Source organism: Hippopotamus amphibius, chromosome 8, assembly GCF_030028045.1.
Source record: "Hippopotamus amphibius kiboko isolate mHipAmp2 chromosome 8, mHipAmp2.hap2, whole genome shotgun sequence".
NCBI classification, from domain to species: domain Eukaryota; kingdom Metazoa; phylum Chordata; class Mammalia; order Artiodactyla; family Hippopotamidae; genus Hippopotamus; species Hippopotamus amphibius.
The window spans coordinates 2,175,984-2,198,183 of NC_080193.1; the positions used below are offsets into that span (position 1 = coordinate 2,175,984).

General features: G+C 44.7%; 1 protein-coding gene across 9 annotated transcripts in view; it reads right to left on the reverse strand.

Annotated features, from left to right (window-relative positions):
- SPECC1L (sperm antigen with calponin homology and coiled-coil domains 1 like) overlaps nucleotides 1–22,200 on the reverse strand; it is a 117,510-nt gene that overhangs the window by 72,367 nt on the left and 22,943 nt on the right. For 7 of the 9 annotated variants that reach the window (XR_009055002.1, XM_057744044.1, XM_057744042.1 and 4 more), the window contains exons 2-4: nucleotides 15,654–15,843; nucleotides 6,399–6,552; nucleotides 1,442–3,075 (exon numbers count right to left, since the gene is read on the reverse strand). Coding sequence is in view for 8 of the 9 variants with exons in the window: in XM_057744044.1 (XP_057600027.1) it covers nucleotides 1,442–3,075; nucleotides 6,399–6,552; nucleotides 15,654–15,806 (1,941 nt within the window). In the remaining variant the exon portion in view is untranslated. Of the gene's footprint in view, nucleotides 1–1,441; nucleotides 3,076–6,398; nucleotides 6,553–13,956; nucleotides 14,174–15,653; nucleotides 15,844–22,200 lie in introns of those variants that run through there. The other 2 variants (XM_057744039.1, XM_057744043.1) reach the window with 2 other exon arrangements.

A 22,200-nucleotide genomic window follows, 5' to 3' on the forward strand; every position in this document is an offset into this window, starting at 1 on the left:
GACGGAGGCACAGGCTGCCGCAGCAGGGAGCCGAGCGTGAGCTGCTCTGCACGAGCAGGGACGGCCTGTGGGCCCGGGCGCAGGCGCTCTCCTGTGGCAGGGGTCCACACAGAGTGCTGAGCAGGGCCTGCTGCCACACCACTGGTGGAAGCGAACTTCACTACGTTATTATTAGGAGATTCTGGAAATTTTCCTTTCAATGTTTGGACTGAAGGCATGCCTCTGATTAATGATTAACATGCTTTCCCACAAAAATGATGTCTGATTTGTGATAATTTCAATATCAAGTTAAAAATGGAAACAGGGCTTCCTTGGTGGCCCAGTGGTTAAGCATCCGCCTGCCAATGCAGGGGACATGGGTTCAAGCCCTGGTATGGGAAGATCCCACATGCTGTGGAGCACCTAAGCCTGTGCGCCACAACTACTAGGCCTGTGCTCTAGAGCCCTCGGGCCACAACGACGGAGCCCACGCGCCGCAACAAGAGAGGCCCCTGCTCTCTGCAACTAGAGAAAGCCCGTGTGCAGCAACGGAGACCCAACGCAGCCAATAAATTAATTAATAATTTTTTTAAAAATGGAAACAAAAAAATTCTCAAGTATTGTCAACATGTTAGTTCACAGCAGCCCCCCAAAAATATGCTCCAACAAATACCGCATCTCCCAAACTGTATCTCTAAACGTCATCACTTGGAAAATGAAGGCTTATATCATTCAAATTTTGCCTAAAGATACTACTTTAAAAATTGTTGCATTGAAACAGGAAATAAAATGTAAGCTGGGATAATTAGATAACTCATGCAAATAAACACTGCATCAGCAACCACGTGGGGCACAGAGCCCTGGCCAGACTGCCAGCCGCCCTGGGCTGCACTTCTGGCTGAGTCCTCATTAATACGTTGCGTGTAAAACAAAGGGTCTGAAACGGTGATGGCTAAGGTCCCTGCCAGCCACGAACCATGGGCCTCTAAGAAATAGGAGACTTCACACTCCAAAAGTATTTTTAAATCACAACAGAACTCTGTTTGAAAAACTACAACCACAAAAGGATAAGAAGAGGCAGATGTCGCTGGTCCCACAGACTGGAATACTGGGTCTTTGTTTTTCTTATGCCAAACTATACTACAGAGGAGGATGTAAAACTGCGTGACACGCTCCCCCAGGCATACCCAGAACTAGGGACAACTTCTGTTAGTTGTAATGTCAGCCCCATCCTCTCACGTGCAGGAAAACAGTAATGAAACGCAAGTGAGTGGAAGTGACATTATTATAAGAATACTTTTCACTCCATCCCAATACAAGAAAACCATTCTGGAGCTTAAAAGAAAAATCAGCCTAACAAAAGCTAACGACACAGCACCAGGGCTGCAGGCTCTCAGGGAGCACGCCATGCACCGCAGCCGCGGAACGCTGGTCCAGAACGTTCCATCTACTTAAACAGTACCTTTGCGATGGTGTCCTGCAAACGATTGGCATCATTCCGGGTGTGAGCCAGATCTTCCTGCAGGCTACTGGCCAGAGTCTCTGCTTTCTCTTTGTCCAGCCTGACACTCTCCAGTAGATCCTGAATGTCAGACTTGTCTCCAGAGTTATGGATGGAGTACAGCTCCGCCACTTTCTGCTTCTCATTCTCCAGCTGGGCCTTCAGGCGATTCATCTCGATCTGGTCACTGGCCACTGTGGCTTTGAACTCCTCCAGCGTGGCCGCCAAGGCTGCCTTGCCCTTCTGCTCAGACTCAACGATGCGCTCCATGTGGTGGTTGCGCTCCTTGAGGGCCCCGATCATCTCCTGAGCCTCCTTGTTGTCTTGCTCAGCCATCTTCAAAGTATTGCTCAAATGCTGCTGGACGCCAAGGAGCTGCTCTCGCTCAAAACGGGTGTTCTCAGCGAGATCCATGTAGCGCTGCTCCAGTTCCATGTAGCGTCCACTTTTTACATCTTCGTCTATGACGTAGGAAATGTGATGCTCGTCGAGAAGGGAGCGGAAATATTCAATCTGTCGGCTAAAGTGTTCCAACTTATCGCTCTGCTGACATAACGACTCCATGAGGATCACCTTCTCCTCCCCGAGCCTTTCGTTTTCGCTGTTCAGCTCCTGGGTGATCTGCTGTAAGTCGGCAAGCTCTTGCAGAGTTGCCTGAAGTTCCTCACTCGTACTGTGCTGGTTCTCCTCCATCTGGTGTATCCGTTCCGTCAAGCAAGCCACGGACACTTCGCTGGCGTTCCCGCTGCTCCCCTTCCGAGAGCGCTCTATGCTCGGAACGCCTTCTGACTCGGAGGATGACGGTGCGTCCAGGGCGTCGTCGCTGGACGTGAGGGGCTGGTACACCTCGCTGCACTCGCTGTCCAGGTTGTCCATAGAATTGCTGTGCTGATGGTCCATGAGGGTGTTCTCATCCTGGCTCAGGAGGTCCTCCACTGACCCAGGGGCAGAGCCCTCCACCGAGGAGGTCAGAGTCCCCCCTCCGTCGCTCTGGTTACCAGGGGTGATCTCGGGGCTCAGGGACTGATAGCCAAACAGTTTTTCAGAATGGTCCAGCCTCTGCTCCAGGGAGAAGCCCAGTGCGTTCAACCTGTCCTTTAGCATTCTGTTTTCATTTTTCAGCTGGTTGAGTTCCTCGCGGATGGCAGTATTCTGTTCCTGTAACTGCAATAAAGTGGACTCGACGTCAGTGGGCTGGTGAGCAACGATGGCTTCCTTCTCCTCGGACTTCTCATCCCCCTCGGGAGGGTCCTCGTTAATGCCCAGCTGAGCACGCATGTCTCGGAGTTCATTCCTCAAATGCAAAATCTCCACGTCTTTGGTTTTTGCCAATGTGAGAAGATCCTTCACTTTGGCTTCCAGAGCAGCTTTGTCACTGATCTGATTGTCCGATTTGGACTTGCTCATGCGGACGTCGCATTCTACAGCCGCACGACTGCGGGAGCGTTTAGCCAACGCCACGTCATGAGCCCCCTGACCTGCAGAAGGCAGTTTTTTGCTCTGGTTTAGTCGGGTGCGTTCACGTAATCTTTCTCTAGTAGAAGTGGACTCTTTATTACCTGTGGAAGTGCTCCGCTTGGTTGAAGAGCTCATGCCTACATGTTTAAGACAAAGAATTTAACGCAAAAAATGAGCAATAAAAGGCACGCAGTTATGCCCCAGGTCGAATGAGATATAATCTAAGGATCCACAGTGACTCTGACCTACACTAATCCTGCCTGAGAGTCTGGTTACTGTAAACTTCACGTCCTCCAAACCGTAAGACCAATCATCTTTTAATTATCAATGAAAAAAGAAGTTATATACTGAGCTATATACTGTAATGGGGTAAGTTTTATGGAATGTTAATTATATCTCAATAAAGCTGTCACATTAAAAAAGAAGTTATACACATGAACTTGAATCCTAAACCATGGCTTTCAACAGGTGGCCATGGGCATAGCATCTAGGGCAAGCCAGATGAAGGTGACTCTAGGGACAGTCAGTCAGGTAGCAAACTAACTGCAGAAACAGATAGTGAAGGAAGATCACAGATGACCAGAAGGGAGAGGCAGCCTGTGGACAAACAAAAAACCTAAATTACCTACAATAAACACAAAAACTACGATCAAAGTAAATGCAAAAAATTTTTCACACCATAAAACACCACATAAATAGTACCAATAATAAGAATTATTATAATAGACAACATGCAGTTATACTGACTACACACACACATTAACACTTCATACACACTAATCTGCACAAGCCTCGTTACTACCATCCTGTTTTACAGAAGAAGAAACCCAAAAAGAGACGCTAAATAATCTGCTAGCATCCCACAGGTAATACATGGATAAGCCAAGATTCAAACGCAGTCAGGCAGTCTGTCAAGATCTGCAGCTGAACCGGCAGGCCCCTCTGCCTCTCTGAGTGTTAGAGGACGACGACGCGTGACCGCTAAGTTACAACGGCACGCTGATCAAATATGCTGCACGAGTCACACGATTACTTAACTGCTAAAATTTTAAACCTGTGCAAACCATTGACATGATCATGTATTTAATATAAAATGAACAGAAGTACGTTTGAATACCCAGAAACACTTACAGAAATCATTAGACTATCTTTTACTTTGAAAAATTAGCCCTAGACCTGACCAATAAATATTTTTAAAGAACCAACTGGCTCTTTATGTGGCAGACACCAGGCTAACCAGGTGATGGAAAGCGAAAAGTCTACATGATGGAGATGATGTGGGCAGAGAGTCCCTAATTCTGCCAGGGATCAGGTGCAGAGCAGGGGAGGGAATGCTGGTGGCCACACGACAGACAAGGACGAGGTGGCAGAAGCAGCATCGTACACAGGAAGGAAAAGTAAGGTCACACAGTCGATGGGGGCAACAGGGGAAGGTTTCTACAGGGCCCTGAATGCCAGCGAGAATTCAGTGAGTCGTGGCAACAAACATTCAATAAATTTTCTTGAGCAGGGAAGAAACACAGAGAAAGAGCACTCGGATGGAAATTAAGCTAGAGGATCTAAGTGAAACACGAGGAAGAAGGAAGAGCAGTAAAACTCAAGGAAGGCCTGCATTTGGAGAGCAAGAGCTAGATCTCAGTGACAGCAGAGAAGGGAAAATAAATCTGTAATAGATCTCAAAGGCAGAAGTAACAGGATTAGGAGGAACAACTGCAAATGGAGGCCAAAAGAGGGAAAAAATGGGGCAAATGATCCAGGGAGGTGATGACCGAGTTCAGCCTTGTGAGGGCAGGAGGCATGGGTCAGCAGGAGCCACAGGAAATTCTAAAGGCTAGAAATGGGAGGAGATACCTACGGGATTAGAGTATTGAATTTCCTTCTTACCACACAAGCTAGAGTGTCAAACGTGGTGACGACTCCAGGCTTGAGGGTAGAAGACCTGACGTCCAATCTCTGCTCCATCACCAGCTTTGAGGCCTGGTACAAAATGCGCACCCGGTAAGCATTCACTGAGCCAATGAATGCACGGCTGTGGGCAAGATACTCAAGCTTTCTAAGTGTAGCTCTCGCTTCTCTAAAATGAGGCTAATCACAGCCTGTACTTCACAAGGCCGTGTGAGGATAAAATGGAATAATGCCTGTCAAGGGCTTGCACGTTTTCTTCTGGTGATCACACCGCACTGCTATTACAATTAACAGTGGGGGGTGACCTGGGGTGGAGGGAGGACTCCACAGAGGGTCACAGCAGGAGAGAGGACGGGAGGCAAACCTGAGCTAGGAGAAAATCCAATACACACAAGAGGGACAAGAGCCTAAACAATGACAGCAAAAGAATGTCTGCTACACTTTCTGCCAATTTGCTCTCATACACTTTATTACAAACATATAATCTCAAGTTTACTGGAAGTTTCAAAGTTTTTTTTCTGTAAGTGTAAGAAATAAGATATGATATAGCATTACTCCTTGGACTACAGAATAAGATCTGAAAACAAACTGCTGCTAATAAAGGAAGAAAGAACGTAGGGCTGGAATGAACGGACCTAGACAATGAGCACCGGGGGCTGCTGACAGCACGGAGCGGGAGACGGCCAGCAGTGATGCGCCTCCTGACGGACGGACAGCTGCCACCTATGAGGCAGGCAGCTGGCGGCAGTGGGGAGAAGGAACTTGAATCTGTCCCGTCAAGGCTCTAAACCCAATAACACTTATAGGAAGACAGAGAGAATAAAGGAACACAACCAAGGACATCACAGGAACGTGACATCAAAATTCAGATCATGGGAGGGGCCTCCCCGGCGGCCCAATGATGAGGACTTTCACTGCGGCGGCCTGGGTTCAGTCCCTGGTTGGGAAACTAAGATCCCGCAAGCCATATGGTTCGACCAAAGAAGGGGAAAAAATCCAGATCACGGGAAACGCTACAGCTCAAAGAGACAATTTCTACAAAAACCAGACTGCAAGAAAAAAGGGGGTGAGCGCACAGATGTGAAAATGAAGCCCCCAAGAGGCGCGTCGCCAACCGCGGTACGCGGCCCGAGCGAGCCGTGGTGAACGCTGAGCCAGACAAGCACGCACGTGTACATACGTGATGTTCACGAGACAGCTGGAAATTTAAGTCCTTACTGGATAATTTATGATTTGAGAAGTGATTATCAATTATTTTAAGGACTGACCGTGGTACTGTGAATATATTTTTAAAAGAATCCTTATCTTTCAAAGATAATTAAATATTTGTGGACGACATCTGGAATTTGCTTCAAAATAATAAGGGGGGGAAGGTGGGTGTTGGAGCTACGAGAGCCATCAGGCGGTAAGGGTGATGAGGACACAGAGATGACACACCAGATACTTTTGTGCATGTCTGACATTTTCCACGGTTAGGTGGAATTCCCTGAACACCACTGCACTCCGCCTACTCCACCGCAAAGGCATGTGCCCCTCACACCGAGTGTGCGCGTACCTGTGCTAGCCTTGGGTCTGCTCTCCACGGTGCTCACAGCAGGGGCAGGTGCTGATGCTGCTGCGGAAGGGCAGGTGCTTTTCTTCCCTTTGACACCATTAGTCACGGTCACCCCTCCAGCCATCCCAGCTAAAAGGTCATCACTGCTCTTGGTCTAGAAGCAACAGAAGATTAAAAACAAATTGATTAGATGAAGCCAGACTAAATAACATTTTGACATTAAACAAAGCTCTTGATGTTTATATTGAGTTCAAGAACTCTACAAAGACTTCCCGACAGTTACGAAGCAGCACATCACTCTGTGCTAGAGACAGAACCTCTTCACTGCTTCACAAATGATCACACACCTCTCTTTTTCTAATTATTAATTTCATTAAATCTTCACCCTAGCATGCACCTCTTTTATTTTTCTCTTATAAAGCCATTTTAAAAAAAATTTTATTTAGTTATGTATTTTGGCCTCAGTGTGCAGCATGGAGGATCTTAGTTCCCCGACCAGGGATCGAACCTGCACCCCCTGCATTGGAAGTGCAGAGTCTTAAATTCAGTGAGGTAGGAAAAGCGGACATCCTCCTTGCTGTCACTCCCCTAGGACGTAGCCCTAGGAGGGTGATGTTACACACGCTGTGTCAGGAAAGTTCTGTAAGGAAATGCCACCTTGCAGTCTCTAGAGAGAAGCAGCACTGACGGTCAGAAGGAATCTTTACTGCTCTAAAGTGATGCATTGATGGAGCTAACCTCTCAAAATGTTATTCTGAAATATATTTTTCTTACTTTATTTTTTTTGGTAGTCTAACATAAGTCAGAATTAAAAGGAGGGTTTGTTTTTTTAAAGCCTAAGTAATATACAAATAAAAAAACAGAGATTTTATGGTTAGAGTGAAAATTAAATGATCATACTACTTGAGAAAGACTATTTGGAATATTTATGTTTTATGAAGATGATTTTTTAAAATGTGAGCTTTTTAAAAAGAAAACAAGCACTCTGGATAACTGGATTGGGCATAAAATTATTACTTAAGAAAAACAGTGAAGAAATCTGATTTTACTTCTCCTAAAAATGAGAAAGAACATAGGGGAGTTAAAGATCTGTGGGGAAAAAAACCCCAACAATCCTGCTTTCAAATAAAAGAACCAGGGACTTCCCTGGTGGCACAGTGATTAAGAATCTGCCTGCCAATGCAGGGGACACGAGTTCAAGCCCTGGTCCGGGAAGATCCCATATGCCTCGCAGCAACTTGCCTATGTGCCCCAACTACTGAAGCCCAAGCTCTAGAACCCGAGAGCCACAACTATTAAGCCCGCGTGCCACAACTATTAAGCCTGTGTACTACAACTACTGAAGCCCATGTGCCTAGAGCCTGTGCTCCACAAGGGGAGCAATTGCACTGAGAAGCCCACGCACCACAATGAAGAGTAGCCCCCGCTCACCACAACTAGAAAGCCTCGTGCAGCAAGGCCCCATGCAGCCAAAAAAAATTAAATTAAATTTTTTAAAAAAACTTAAAAAAATAGACTTTATTTTTTAAAAAATTGTCTAAAGTTACTCATCACAGCATTGTTTTTAGTTGCAAAATACTGGAAACACCTTAAATGCCTAGGTATGGGTAAGTAGCTGAATAAACTCATACATCCTACAAAGAAAATGAGCAAAGTGAGATGACTGCTCAAGCAAAATGAGAAAGACTGCTCAAAAACAGTGTGAAGAGATTTCTAGAACACATTAAGTGAAAAAAAGCCAAGTGCAAAAGTGTATCTAATCATATCTACTTTTACCTAAGAAAGAGGAAATAAAAAGTAATCATCTGCTCATTTATGTAAAAAGAAACACAGTGGGTGGGGGCCGAGTAAGAAGGATGGGGGGGCACTTCTCTGACTGCACCTCATACAGTTGTGAGGCACAGAAACACAGGAGTGCTTCACATGTTCACGAGAATAATTACGTAAACGAGGGTGGGGGAAACTTGAAGTGGAGCACAGCAGCAGCAAAGGGATACAAGTCCATCTCAAATGAATCATACGAACACACCGGCCAGGGCAGAACAATCCAGACATCTTTTGAACACAGTACTTTGACCACAAACCCTCAAACTCTCAAGCTAAAATCAAAAAAGCATAAATTCTGAATTCTAACTGCTAGTTCTGTGTTTTTTTTGCAGTGGTATGAGAAAGCAAACCTGTATTTTCTGTACATTCTAGCATTGAGAAAATAAACAAATCTATTATAGTGCAAGCCACTGTCAGAGGAAGGGATTACAATTATGGAAAGTGAAAAGGCTACTAGCAACCTTGTGTATCAGCTGGAACTGGAAATACCAGTATGAACTCTGAGGTTTTAATGTGTACGGAGAGAAGCGGACACAGAAATCAGTACAGATATGTATGTACGCACGCATGCACTTGCGCCGTCCTACCTGTCTGCTGACAGGGCCGAGAAACAATACGTGCGAAGGCCCTGGGCACACCTACCTTCCATATGGTTTATGTTCTATCCTCCACTGAAAAGACCAAGGCCTCCTTGAAGAAAAGGCTAATTCTAGGGCTGGGGCTGGAAAAGCAGGAAATTTACGTGCCAGGAATTAAAAAATTGCTCGAAGAAAACGAGGAACATGTCAGAAGGACAGAGGAGTCAGCTTGAAGGGACTCCCACCGGCCAAATCAGGGACAATCTGAGCATCAAAATAAACTATGCTAGCAGTTTACAGCCCACGGAAGAAGAAACCATGAATCCACACTAATACAGACGAATATACAAATGGGAGAGAAGTAAAAACTCTTCCTTATGGTAGAATGCCAACTAATAAATGTAGAAAGAATGACAGAATTAGAAAATCTCAAATTTTGCCAAATTAGAATTTGGCAAAAATCATAGTAATAATAATAATTGATTCTGGAAAGAATTACCAAAAATTGCTAAAACTCGGGTTTTATGAGAAACGTTTGATGAGACAGAGGATATTTACAGTGTCAAAGTATTTTCGACAAGACACGTATGTTCGTAAAAGGAAACACAGTGACCTAACAGTGGAAGAACCCAGCAAACACCTTCCTCACCAAGTTGTTATCAGCAGGAACTGAACAGATCGACAGCACACACCATGTGCTTCTGCAGATGCTGCATGGAGGATGCCCGGCTCCTGCAGGACTCCTGCCAAAACCCCGCAGCCCCACCTAATCACAGGAAACACCGACAAACATAAACATGGAGGGCAGTCGCCCAGACAAACGGCCTACATGCTTTAGCAAATGTCAAGGTCATAAAAGACAAAAACTGAGGAACTATTCCAAATTTAAGGAGAATGAAGAACAACTAAATGGAATTCATGACCCTGGACTGAATCCTGGACCAAAAAAAAATTTTTTCTTCTTTTTGCTAAAATAGACATTAGCACAATTGGTGAAATTTACTTAAAGCCTATAGATTAGATACTAGCATTTTATCAATGTTCATTTCCAGATGTTACCATTGTACTACAGCTATAAAAGAGAATGGCCTTTTTTTTTTTTTTTTTTTTTTTTTTTTTTATGGCGCACGGGCTTAGTTGCTCCGTGGCATGTGGAATCTTCCCAGAGCAGGGCTCGAACCCATGTCTCCTGCCTTGGCAGGCAGATTCTTTACCATTGCGCCACCTAGGAAGTCCGAGAATGGCCTTTTTTTAAGGAAATACACACTGAAATATTCAGCAGTAAAGGAGCATTATCTCTATAATTTATACTTAAACAGATCAAGAAAAAAATTATATTTTATTATATATACATATATAGGAAATGACTATGATAAAAGTTACCATGTAGGGAATCTTAGCAAACCACATACTATAATTCTTTATATTGGTCCTTCCACTTTTAAGTTTTAAATTATTTCAGAATAAAAAGCTTTTAAAAAATTAATTACAGACAGATTGAGGACCTAAACATAAAATGTAAAATAATAAAACTCCTAAAAAAAAGTATAAGAGACTATCTTCTTGACCTTGGATGGGTAAAGATCTTATACATAAAACACACACAAAAACTAACCATAAAGATTAACAAAGTGGACTACATCAAAATTAAGAACTTCCATTCATGAAAAGATACCATTAAAGAAGTAGAAAGAGAAGGCACAGAGTGGGAGACTACATGTGCAACACGTATAAATGACAAAGGGTTCACATCCAGAATAGGTGAAGAATGATTCGACAGTACGAAGAGACACTGCACCCCTCACACCCACTAGGATGGGGACTATCGAAACAGAAAACCGTGCTGGCGAGGACTAGAGACGGGGGAACCTTTGTGCTCTATTGGCGGGAATATAAAATGGTGCAGCTGCTGTGAAAAACAGTATGGCTGTTCCTTGAAAACTAAAATCAAACTACCACGTGACCCCACAATTCCACTCCTGGGTATATAAGCAAAAGAACTGAAAACAGGGTCTCTAAGAGATACCTGCACACCCACATTCCCACCTATTATTCACAACAGCCAAAAAGTAGAAGCAGCCCAAGTGTTCGCTGATGGAAGCATGGATAAACAAAATGTGGTCTACACATAAAATGGAGTATTATTCAGCCTTGAAGAGGAAGGAAATTCTGCAATATGCTACAATGTAGATGAACTCTGAGGATATTTTGCTAAGGTAAACAGGCCAGCCACAAAAAGACAAATACTGTATAATTCTACTCATATGAAGTACTCAGAGTAGTCAGACTCACAGAGACAGAGCATAGAATGGTGGCTGCCAGCGACCGCGAGGAGGAGAATAGGGAGTTAGTGTTTAATGGGGACAGAGTTTCAGTTTGGGAAAATGAAAAAGTTTTGAAGATGGATAGTGGTGATGGTTACTCAGCAATGTGAATGTACTTAATGCCACTGAACTGTACATTTCACAATGGTTAAGATGGTTAATGTTATGTGTATTTTACCACACACACACACACACACACACACACACACACACAAAGGTGAGGGAAAAAAAGACACCACAGTAAAAAGATGGGCAAGTGATCTGAACAGGCACTCCACATAAGAGAATATCCAAATGTCCACTAAACACATAAAAGTAAGACAGGAAAAATGCTTCATCTCATTGACAAGGACGCAAATGCACATGAAGCCCACTCTAGAATGCCCCACGCACACCTGCACGCTTACAAGGGGAAGAGAAAGGCCAGTGCAGGTGAGGGTGTAGGGCATCCCAGAGGAACCCATTTGGGAAATGGCCGGCTGCCCACCTATGAGAGGCGAAGGCCGTGCACCCTACAGCGCAGCCATTTCACTCCTGGTTGTGGAGTCAACAGGTGCACCTGTGTATAAAAGACGTGCGGGGTGTTCACCGCAGTACTATGCCGAACAGCCCCAAAGGAAACCCCAGACAGATGTCCATCAAGGGCACCAGAGGTGGATGGCCTGTGGACATTCCAGAGTCACCCCTCCTCAGCAAGGAGGAGCTGCCTACATATCAATCTATATGCAAAACAGACTCCCAGACACAGAAAGCAAACTCAGGGTTACCAACGGGGAGGGCTGGGGTGGTAAGTTAGGCATGTGGGATTAACAGCCACACACACTACACACAAATGTGAGGAGCAACAGGATGTCCTGTACAGCACAGCGAGCGACGGTCAACACCTTGTCATGACCTATAAGTGGAAAATAATCTAAGCTATATATACACAAAATAATATAACTGAATCACTTGGTTGTAAACCTGAAACTAACACAACATTGTAAATCACTTATACTTCAATTTAAAAGGGAAACAAGGAGGCGCTGCAGCTCGAGGCGGCCACAGAGGTGAGCACCATGGCCAAACCAGGGCCAAGGAAACCAGACACAAAAAGCACCTCGTGTCTGCCTACATCCACATAAAGACCCAAAACTGGCAAAACCCACCTCTGGGGTCTAGGAGTCAGGGTGGTAGTGACTTCTGGAAAGGGCGGCAAGGGCAGTGACGAGGGAGCGGGGTGGGGGCTCGAGGGGCGGGCAGCCTCTGCTTCCTGACCTGGCTGGTGGCCCAGGGCGCGTCCGCCCTGTCCAACTCACTAAGCCCAGCGCGGAGGCTCTGTGAAGGTCTCTGGGTGTAAGTTCTACGTCACCAAAAAAGCAAAAGCAAAACAAAAAACAACTCTGCACTTTCCCACGTGCCTTCTACGTGAAGGCACTTGCAGGCTCTGATAATCCTCCCTATTTCTTTTCATTTCTGTGACACAATTCAATAAACACATGTGCATTCCCGCATGTAAACATCCCCCATTAGCAACAGCCAAAAAACACGAAATTCATGAAGGAATAGATTTTTAGCCTACTTTTTAATAACAGGTGCAAAATACAAATCATTTGGTAAAAACATACAGATACAAATAACAAAATACTACAACCAAAGAATACACGCTTCTCCAGGTAAAGCCCAAGTTTCACAGTCTGCGTCTCCACCTCAAAATTTAAGATTAGTTTAAAATGTTTTCCTTCCAGGTTTCAGAGGTGGACTGCTCAATCACACTGTGAACTTGTACACTGAAAAGGTATGACCACAAACCATCACTGAGAGTCATCAGTTATTTAGATAAACTCTAACTTATTAATCCTCATCTATCCATTTTTAGAAAAAAGTATCCCTAGGACAATGACAAAGTGTAGTACCTCTAAAGGATTAACTGTGGACCCCTGGAAAGTGCAGGCATGTAGGAGACCATAGAAACAGCCCTCTCTGCTGGCTGTGACAAAGAAGAATGACCCACACAAAGGACCAGGCCAGATGTCACAGCTACTCACAGGAATGGGACTGATTTCCTCCAAATGTGCTGTGAACAGCAGTAATGCTTCTCATGTTTACAGAAGCTCCATTCAGACTCAAACGGGCCTTCCCTACATCTCACTAGATGTAGCCTCAAAATGAAATGAGAGGTATAGAAATGCACATCCTCGGGGATTCCCGGAGGTCCAGTGGTTAGGGCTTGGCACTTTCAATGCCGGGACTGGGTTCAATCCTTGGCTGCAGTAAACGCATATTCCCGTACCCCGGCAATGGTGAGAAAAGTGCTCTGTGTTATGCGACTTCTGCACAGTGACAGATACCATGTGGGTGTCCACGGAAGCGGATGTGTGGACACAGTGTCTAAATGATTAAAAGCCAAATGCTTCATTCTCCTGGTTAATCATCAAGGCTCCAACAGTTATAGGAATCCAAGTTGCAGGAAGTGACCATATGCTAGAGAAGCACAATGAAATATGGAAACTTAGAAAAATAAAATAACACAAGTTGTGGGCTCTCCAAGCCCTTTCGCTTTTCCAATTTTTCTATCATTTTCACTATTTTCTTCTTTCCTTCTCATCTTCTTACTACAATTTCTATTCAATGACTTTTTTTCCTTCTTTCTTAAGTAAAAGCACTTGCTCCAGTCCAGGTAAAGTGTTCCCAAATAGTTTCACCTCTACTATGACCCTCCCCACTCCATGCACACACACACGGAGCTACTTAAATCAGCCCACTCAGCAGAGCCAAAGCCATGGACAGTGGGCACACGTGGGCACACATCAGGGATATGGCCCTGCCTTTCAATGAAGACATACTCACTGCTCACGACGAGGCTGCCATCAACTCAGGATACATGCCTCAGGAGACCTGACACGCTGCCCAGGGCACACTCGGAGAGAACCTCAGAGGCACCACCGGCCAGCGAGGGGGAGGCAGCGAGGCGGGCAGTGGTGCCCACCTCGTGCCAACGCTTCAGCCTGCGCCTCCAGCCCTGTAAGTCACAGGTCACCCAGGCACACAGGCACTCCACTCCGAAGACAGCCCAGCCACGGAGTGACCAGCCGGGGCAGGAAATGCCAGCTCTCTTACATGAGAGAGAGGCAGTGCTGCCACCAGGGAGGTCACTCAGCGTGCTGATTCAGACTAACGAAAGCAGGGCAAAGGTCTACTCCTGGTATCACCCTGCAGGCCACAGGATGACACCCGGCCGCTCATGAGGGCTGCAGCCAGAAGAAACTCTGGTGGCATCTCCAAGCCCATGGAGTAAGTCTGCGTTCAGTTTCAACAACCCTGGAATAGAAAAACCAGCATTTCCTGCTAGATCTTTCAACACATATAAGGAAGTCCCTCATCGGCTGTTCCTGTGAGGTGCTTCTTAAAATAATTAAGTTACAATCTGTAAAGCCCTTCCTGGACAAAAGGCTTGTGAACAGACCGTGTTTCAGGTACTGCTTGGTCTCTCCCCATCAGGCGAGCAAAAACTCCCTCCAGGTTTTCTCCACAGAGTCACAGTTTCTACCCCAAAACACCAAACCTCAAAACAAGCAAGCAAAGAACAAATAAATGAATTCTGGACTGAGAAAGACTGGAAGAAGAGCGTGTGGATCTCTGTCCAGTGAATCTCAGGCCTGACCCGCAGAAAGATGGCCTGGAGTCACCTCAACACACACTGAGAACACCCATGAGAAGACGGCTACTGTCGGGAGTCAGTCCTGAGCTGCAGGACGTTTCCAGAGTAAAAACCCTACTGCCTGTCCCTACAAAGCCCCTGCTGGGAGCCAGGCCCCGTGCCGTCCACTTTTCTACACCCTCACTTCATCGTGACTGCAAGCCCTAGGACACACGCCCAGCCTGGGTCTGTCTCCTGACGCCTGGGATCTAACACATAATACCTTTTACTAACAAGAACTAAACTAGCCTCTAAAGGAAGGGGTGTAACAAGAAAAGTATTTATGCTCTGACTAAATTAAAATCATCCAGTTTTACCTGGCATTAAGCCTGGATCAGCTGTCAGAAAACAAGTAACAGATTACAGTAAGAATGTAAAGGGGTGTGGTGGAAATAAAAACCCCCATCCAAGGGTTTCAGGACTGTCTTATTGGCCATCCTCTAGGACCTCGCACACATGCTCTTTTCATTAAGCCTTCTGGGCAGAAACAACGCTTTCCCGCTTGACGCTGCCTGTGCGGCTCTCCCTCCCTCCCGGGCATCGGACTCCCTCATGCGTATCTTGGCTGTCCGTGCGAGCGCCTCGCCTCACCTCTTCCTCCGCAAGCCCCCAGAGGCAGGCCCTGCCACACAGGCACAGCCACTTGCTCACAAGTAAGCGGGCGACCTGGTTTCGTTTGTAAGGATGGACCAAACACCCATTCAGTCCACCACACTGCGAACTCTCTTCAAAGAGGTCACCAACAGTGGGTGAATTCTAAATACCGTTCATGTAATACATCAACCATCACATGAAGACTCACGCCTCCTACAGCCCAGCACACATTTAAGCACGGCCACGTGAATACCTTCGACAGCGACGCCGCGGTTCCGGGCTTTGGGAGTCTGCCTCCTGCAGATGCGGCAGCGCTGCTTTCGGGTTTCGTTTTGTCTGCTGCTTGTGCTTTGCTTGTCCCAGACACTTTAGGCACGGAGCCAACACTCCTGCTTGTTTTCTTCATTCTGGGCTGCCTCTTCGTGATGCATTGACAAGCAAATCTGCGGAGAGAAATGGCATTATACCGGGAACAAAACTGTGAGAAAGCGCTTTAGACATCTGTTTTGAAGGATCTTACCATGAACTAAATAAAAATGTTTGAGGGACGTCCCTGGTGGTGCAGCGGTTAAGACTCCGTGCTCCTGATGCAGGGGGCCCGGGTTAGATCCCTGGTCAGGGAACGAGATCCCACATGCTCCAACTAAGGAGCCCACGTGCCGCAACTAAGACTCAGCACAACCAAGTAAATAAATAAATAAAATTTTTAAAAAATGTTTGAAAGCTAGATGTCACTACAGAAAATAAAGGGTGAAAAATTCTTAGCCTTGTTCCTCAGAATGCACCCTGTTTTCAAGGCGTCCTTCTTGAATACTACTAATTTGAAATGACTTTGTCCATTCTAGCTCTCTCAGTCAAAAGAATACCCTACATCTCTAACGGAACTGGCTAACACACCGTACATTCACTGAAGCGATAACCATCCCGGCACTTGAGAATGAGCCACTCTGCAGGTCTCTAAGGGTGACCACACGGTCCAAATTATCCAGCACAGTCCTCATTTCAAGTATCTGTTGTGATATTTCCACACAAACCAGCAGAACAGCCCTGAAACTCCAACATGCAGTACCTAAAAATATTTCTCAGTTTATCTCTTTTATCAAGGGGAAGCATCAAAATGCCTATGAGAACATAAGCCTCAGTTTTTGGTTCAGAAAGTAAAGACATTCTATACACCTGCAAGGACCATGACAGCAAACCTTCCGCCCAAGTGGAACAGACTCGATGTCACAGCTTAGAGGACCTGGAATAACACGGACCGCACACAGAACTGTGGCCAGAAAAACCCTTCAACATACCTCCATTAGCTGAGCTAGAAAAGCAGTAAGACATGTTGGCCTCGTCTGGGTAAAGTAAGTAATACAACTAACAAAAATGAAAGCCTACTGTGAACATAAGGAAGGTTACGTACGAGGACGATGAGAAACTACACCACGTGAAAAAAAAGAGGTTGGTCTGTTTTAGGAAGATTTCCACACACGGATGAAAATAAAGAGAAACTTACAGAATAATCTTTTGGAAAAGAAAAGGCTCATTCCAATAGCCTCAATGAACACTTCACCTAGACTGTGCTCAAATGCTCCAGATTTATCTTGCCTGACGTAACACAAACTGTACCAACTGGTTTGGTGGCAGGAACAGGGAGACAGGGTGAAGGGGGCTCCGCTCCACCCTCACCGCGATAAGGCCTCAGAGCAAAAAGCACACTGCTATCAACACCAAGCAAAACAAAGCAAGACCTCCACCTCCTCCCCAGCTTCCCCAGCCTCCTGGTCCTTCCCTCCAGAAACCGCTGTACTTGGTGATGACCAAATCACCCATCTGCTTGCTCAGAAGCCTCTGCTTTCTGCTTCCTGGTACCACTGGAGCCCAGAGTCGGCACTCCCTCTAGTTCAGCTCTACCAGCTGCTCCCTGCAGGTCCCCAGAGGGCACTGAAAAGGACCACGACAGACAAACAGCTTCCCAAAACCGGCAATTCTGCGCTTCTCTACCCGTAAAGTGAAGGAATTAGATCGTACCCACCACTAAGTTGATTTTGTAGGAAAATCAGGTTCCTAAGAACCTTTCCTTCAAGGTCTCACTTTCCCTTTGTATTTAGCTTCTCTTTTCTAAGTCTCATATCTTGTAAATGGCTCCCCAGAGTTTCTTTCTTCTCTGCTCCAAATTCCATGCCTGCACGGGATCCCTCCTACACCACTCAGACCCCCTCCCATTCTCTGCCCACTCCTCCCGCTGCTGTCAAATTAACTTTTTCTAGACCAGCACAATCCAACAGAACTTACTGCAATGATGAAAATGTTCTGCATCCATCTGTACTGTCTGAAATACAGTAGCCACTAGCCACGTGTGGCTCCTGAGTGCTTGAAATGTGGGTAGTGTGACTGAGGAACTAAAATTTAAATTTCATTTAATTTTAATCTATTTAAATTTAAAGTTACATGGTCTACACCATACTGGACAACGTAATAGACTGTCCCTTTCCTGCTGCTGTCTCTGTCCCAGAGTTAAAACCTAATGAACTACCACTTCCCACCCATGAGAATGGCTATAATCAAAAAGATAGATGGTAATAAATGTTCGAGAGGATGTGGAGTAAGCAGAACCCGCACACGCTGCTGGCAGAAACACAAAATGGTGCTGCCACTTTGGAAGACAGTCTGGCAGTTCCTCAAGTGGTTAAACACAGAGTTACTATATGATCTAGCAATTCCAGTCCTGGACATATACCCAAGGGAAATGAAAACATCTGTCCACATCGCAGAAATAAAAAGCACCATAGGAGACTACTACAAGCAACTATATGCCAATAAAATGGACAACCTGGATGAAATGGACAGATTCTCAGAAAGCTATAACCTTCCAAAACTGAATCAGGAAGACACAGAAAATATGAACAGATCAATCACAAGTAATGAAATTGAAACTGTGATTAAAAATCTCCCAACAAACAAAAGTCCAGGACCAGAGGGATTCACAGGTGAATTTTATCAAACATTTAGAGAAGAGCTAACACCCATTCTTCTCAAGCTCTTCCAAAACACTGCAGAGGAAGGAACACTCCCAAACTCATTTTATGAGGCCCCCATCACCCTGATACCAAAACCAGACAAAGATACCTCAAAAAAAAAAAAAAAACTACAGACCAATATCACTGATGAATTTAGATGCAAAAATCCTCAACAAAATACTAGCCAACAGAATCCAGCAACACATTAAAAGGATCATACACCATGATCAAGTGGGGTTTATCCCTGGAATGCAAGGATTCTTCAATATATGCAAATCAATCAATGTGATACATCATATTAACAAACTGAAGGATAAAAGCCACATGATCATCTCAATAGATGCAGAAAAAGCTTTTGACAAAATTCAACACCATTTATGATAAAAACTCTCCAGAAGGTGGGCATCGAGGGAACCTACCTCAACATAATAAAGGCCATATATGACAAACCCACAGCAAACACCATTCTCAATGGTGAAACACTGCAAGCATTCCCTCTAAGATCAGGAATAAGACAAGGATGTCCACTCTCGCCACTACTATTCAACATAGTTTTGGAAGTCCTTGCCGCAGCAATCAGAGAAGAAAAAGAAATAAAAGGGATCCAAATTGGAAAAGAAGAAGTAAAACTGTCACTGTTCACAGATGACATGATACTATACATAGAAAATCCTAAAGATGCCACCAGAAAACTACTTGAGCTAATCAGTGAATTTGGTAAAGTTGCAGGATACAAAATTAACACACAGAAATCTCTCGCATTTCTATACACTAACAACGAAAGATCAGAAAGAGAAATTAAGGAAACAATCCCATTCACCATTGCAACAAAAAGAATAAAACACCTAGGAATAAACCTAACCAAGGAGGTAAAAGACCTGTACTCGGAAAACTAAAAGACACTAATGAAAGAAATCAAAGACGACACAAACAGATGGAGAGACATACCATGTCCTTGGATTGGAAGGATCAACATTGTGAAAGTGACTATATTACCGAAAGCAATTTACAGATTCAATGCAATCCCGATCAAATTACCAATGGCATTTTTCACAGAACTAGAACAAGAAATTTTACGATTTGTACGGAAATGCAAAAGACCCCGAATAGCCAAAGCAATCTTGAGAAGGAAAGACAGAGTTGGTGGAATCAGGCTTCCTGACTTCAGGCTATATTACAAGGCTACAGTGATCAAGACAGTATGGTACTGGCACAAAAACAGAAATATAGATCAATGGAACAGGATAGAAAGCCCAGAGATAAACGATGGTCAACTAATCTATGACAAAGGAGGCAAGGGTATACATTGGGAAAAAGGCAGCCTCTTCACTAAGTGGTGCTGGGAAAACTGGACAGCTACATGTAAAAGAATGAGATTAGAACACTTCCTAACACCATACACAAAAATAAACTCAAAATGGATTAAAGACCTAAATGTAAGGCCAGTCACTATAAAACTCCTAGAGGAAAACATAGGAATAACACTCCTTGAGGTAAATAACAGCAAGATCTTTTTTGATCCACCACCTAGAGTAATGGAAGTAAAATCAAGAATAAACAAGTGGGACCTAATGAAACTTCAAAGCTTCTGCACAGCAAAGGAAACTATAAGCAAGACGAAAAGACAACCCTCAGAATGGGAGAAAATATTTGCAAACGAATCAAAAGACAAAGGATTAATCTCCAAAACATATAAACAGTTCATCCAGCTCAATATCAAAAAAACAAACAACCCAATCAAAAAATGGGCAGAAGACCTAAATAGGCATTTCTCCAAAGAAGACATACAGATGGCCAAGAGGCACATGAAAAGCTACTCAACATCACTAATTATTAGAGAAATGCAAGTCAAAACTACAATGAGGTATCACCTCACACCGGTGAGAATGGGCATCATCAGAAAATCTACAAACAGTAAATGCTGGAGAGGGTGTGGAGAAAAGGGAACGCTCTTGCACTGCTGGTGGGAATGTAAATTGATACAGCCACTATGGAGAACAGTATGGAGGTTCCTTGCAAAACTAAAAATAGAGTTACCATATGACCCAGCAATCCCACTGCTGGGCATATACCCAGAGAACACCATCATTCAAAAAGACACATGCACTCCAATGTTCATTGCAGCACTATTTACAATATCCAGGACATGGAAGCAACCTAAATGTCCATCGACAGATGAATGGATAAAGAAGATGTGGTACATACATACAATGGAATATTACTCAGCTGTAAAAAGCAATGAAACTGGGACATGTTTAGAGACATGGATGGACCTAGAGACTGTCATACAGAGTGAAGTGAGCCAGAAAGAGAAAAACAAACATCGTATATTAACACTTACATGTGGACTATAGAAAAATGGTACAAATCAACCGGTTTGCAAGGCAGAAATAGAGACACAGGTGTACAAACATATGGACACCAAGTGGGGAAAGCGGGGAGGGTTGGAGGGAATGAATTGGGAGATTGGAATACCAAATTGTACACTCTAAATATATGCGGTTTATTGTCTGTTAACTGTATGTCAATAAAAGTTCTTAGAAAAAAAAAAGAAAGAAAACATTTGTCCACACAAAAACGTACGCACAAACGTCCACAGCAACATTACTCACAACAGCCAAAAACCTTGACTGAGCCGCAGGGCGCCCACACGTTTCATCAAACAGTGCTCTGGGTGTGAGGGTGTTTCTGACTGAGATCAATAACTGAATTCACAGGCTGGGTGAAGCAGATGTTCCCCTAACATGGGTGGCCCTCATCCAATGAAGTGAAGACGTGAATAGAACAAAAAGGCTGGAGTCCGATGGAACTCTTCCTGACTGACTTCTTGAGTTGGGATGTTAGTCTTTTCCCGGCCTTGGACTCCAACTCTCCAGCTGGAACTTATGCTAGCTACCGGCTCTCCGGGGGCCCTAGCCTACCGATTACAGATCTTGGGACCCCTCTGCCCCCATAACCGTGTACGCCAACTCCTTATAATAAGGTTGGTCCCATCCTATGGCTCTGTCTCTCTGGAGAACCCTAATATATAATAATTCATCGCTGAGAACAAAACAATTTCCCCTCAGTGTCTAAAGTAACTGCAAGCCTAGAGAATCCCATATATACCAAAAAGTACGTTAAAAAATGTGTAAGATGGAATAAGATTTTAGACTCAGTCATAAACAGGTTTTTTCTGTCCACATAAATTATTCAGCAAGATACTCCAAAGTTTTGCATATCTCAGAATAAGTTTTCATCCTGCAGAACTGTCACTTCATTGAGTCTAGAATTCCAGAGCACCTACCTATTACGTGTCAACAGTATCCACAGTATCCAATCATTGAGACAGTCAAAAAAAGCTTTCATAATTTTCTAAAATAACCCTATTACAAGGATCCTCCAAAACAGGTGGTCATTCACCAGAGACCGTGTCCCCCTGCACAGGGTTAAGAAGCAGGAATTGTTGGCCCAGACACTCCCTGGCCCCCAGCCTGGGGGAGGTACAGAGTGGAGGGAGAGGAACGCACCACACGCAGCACTTCCAGGGTCTGAAAGCTGCAAAAAGGAGTGTGGTGGAAGTTACTACTGCACCCCCGGCCTGCACGAAGGTGCCACCCACCGCCACCCCCAGTGCAGTGAAATCCAGGTGTGAGGGATAAAGAGTAGCTCTCCTCACAGAAGCAGGACGGACACCGTCTCTCTATGTTAAGGATAGCCTCAGGTGGTAATCCATGCAGGCTGTCGCACGCGTTTCTCAAATAATATTTCTTAAAATAACAAACATTTCTTAAAAATAACATCAAAATATAC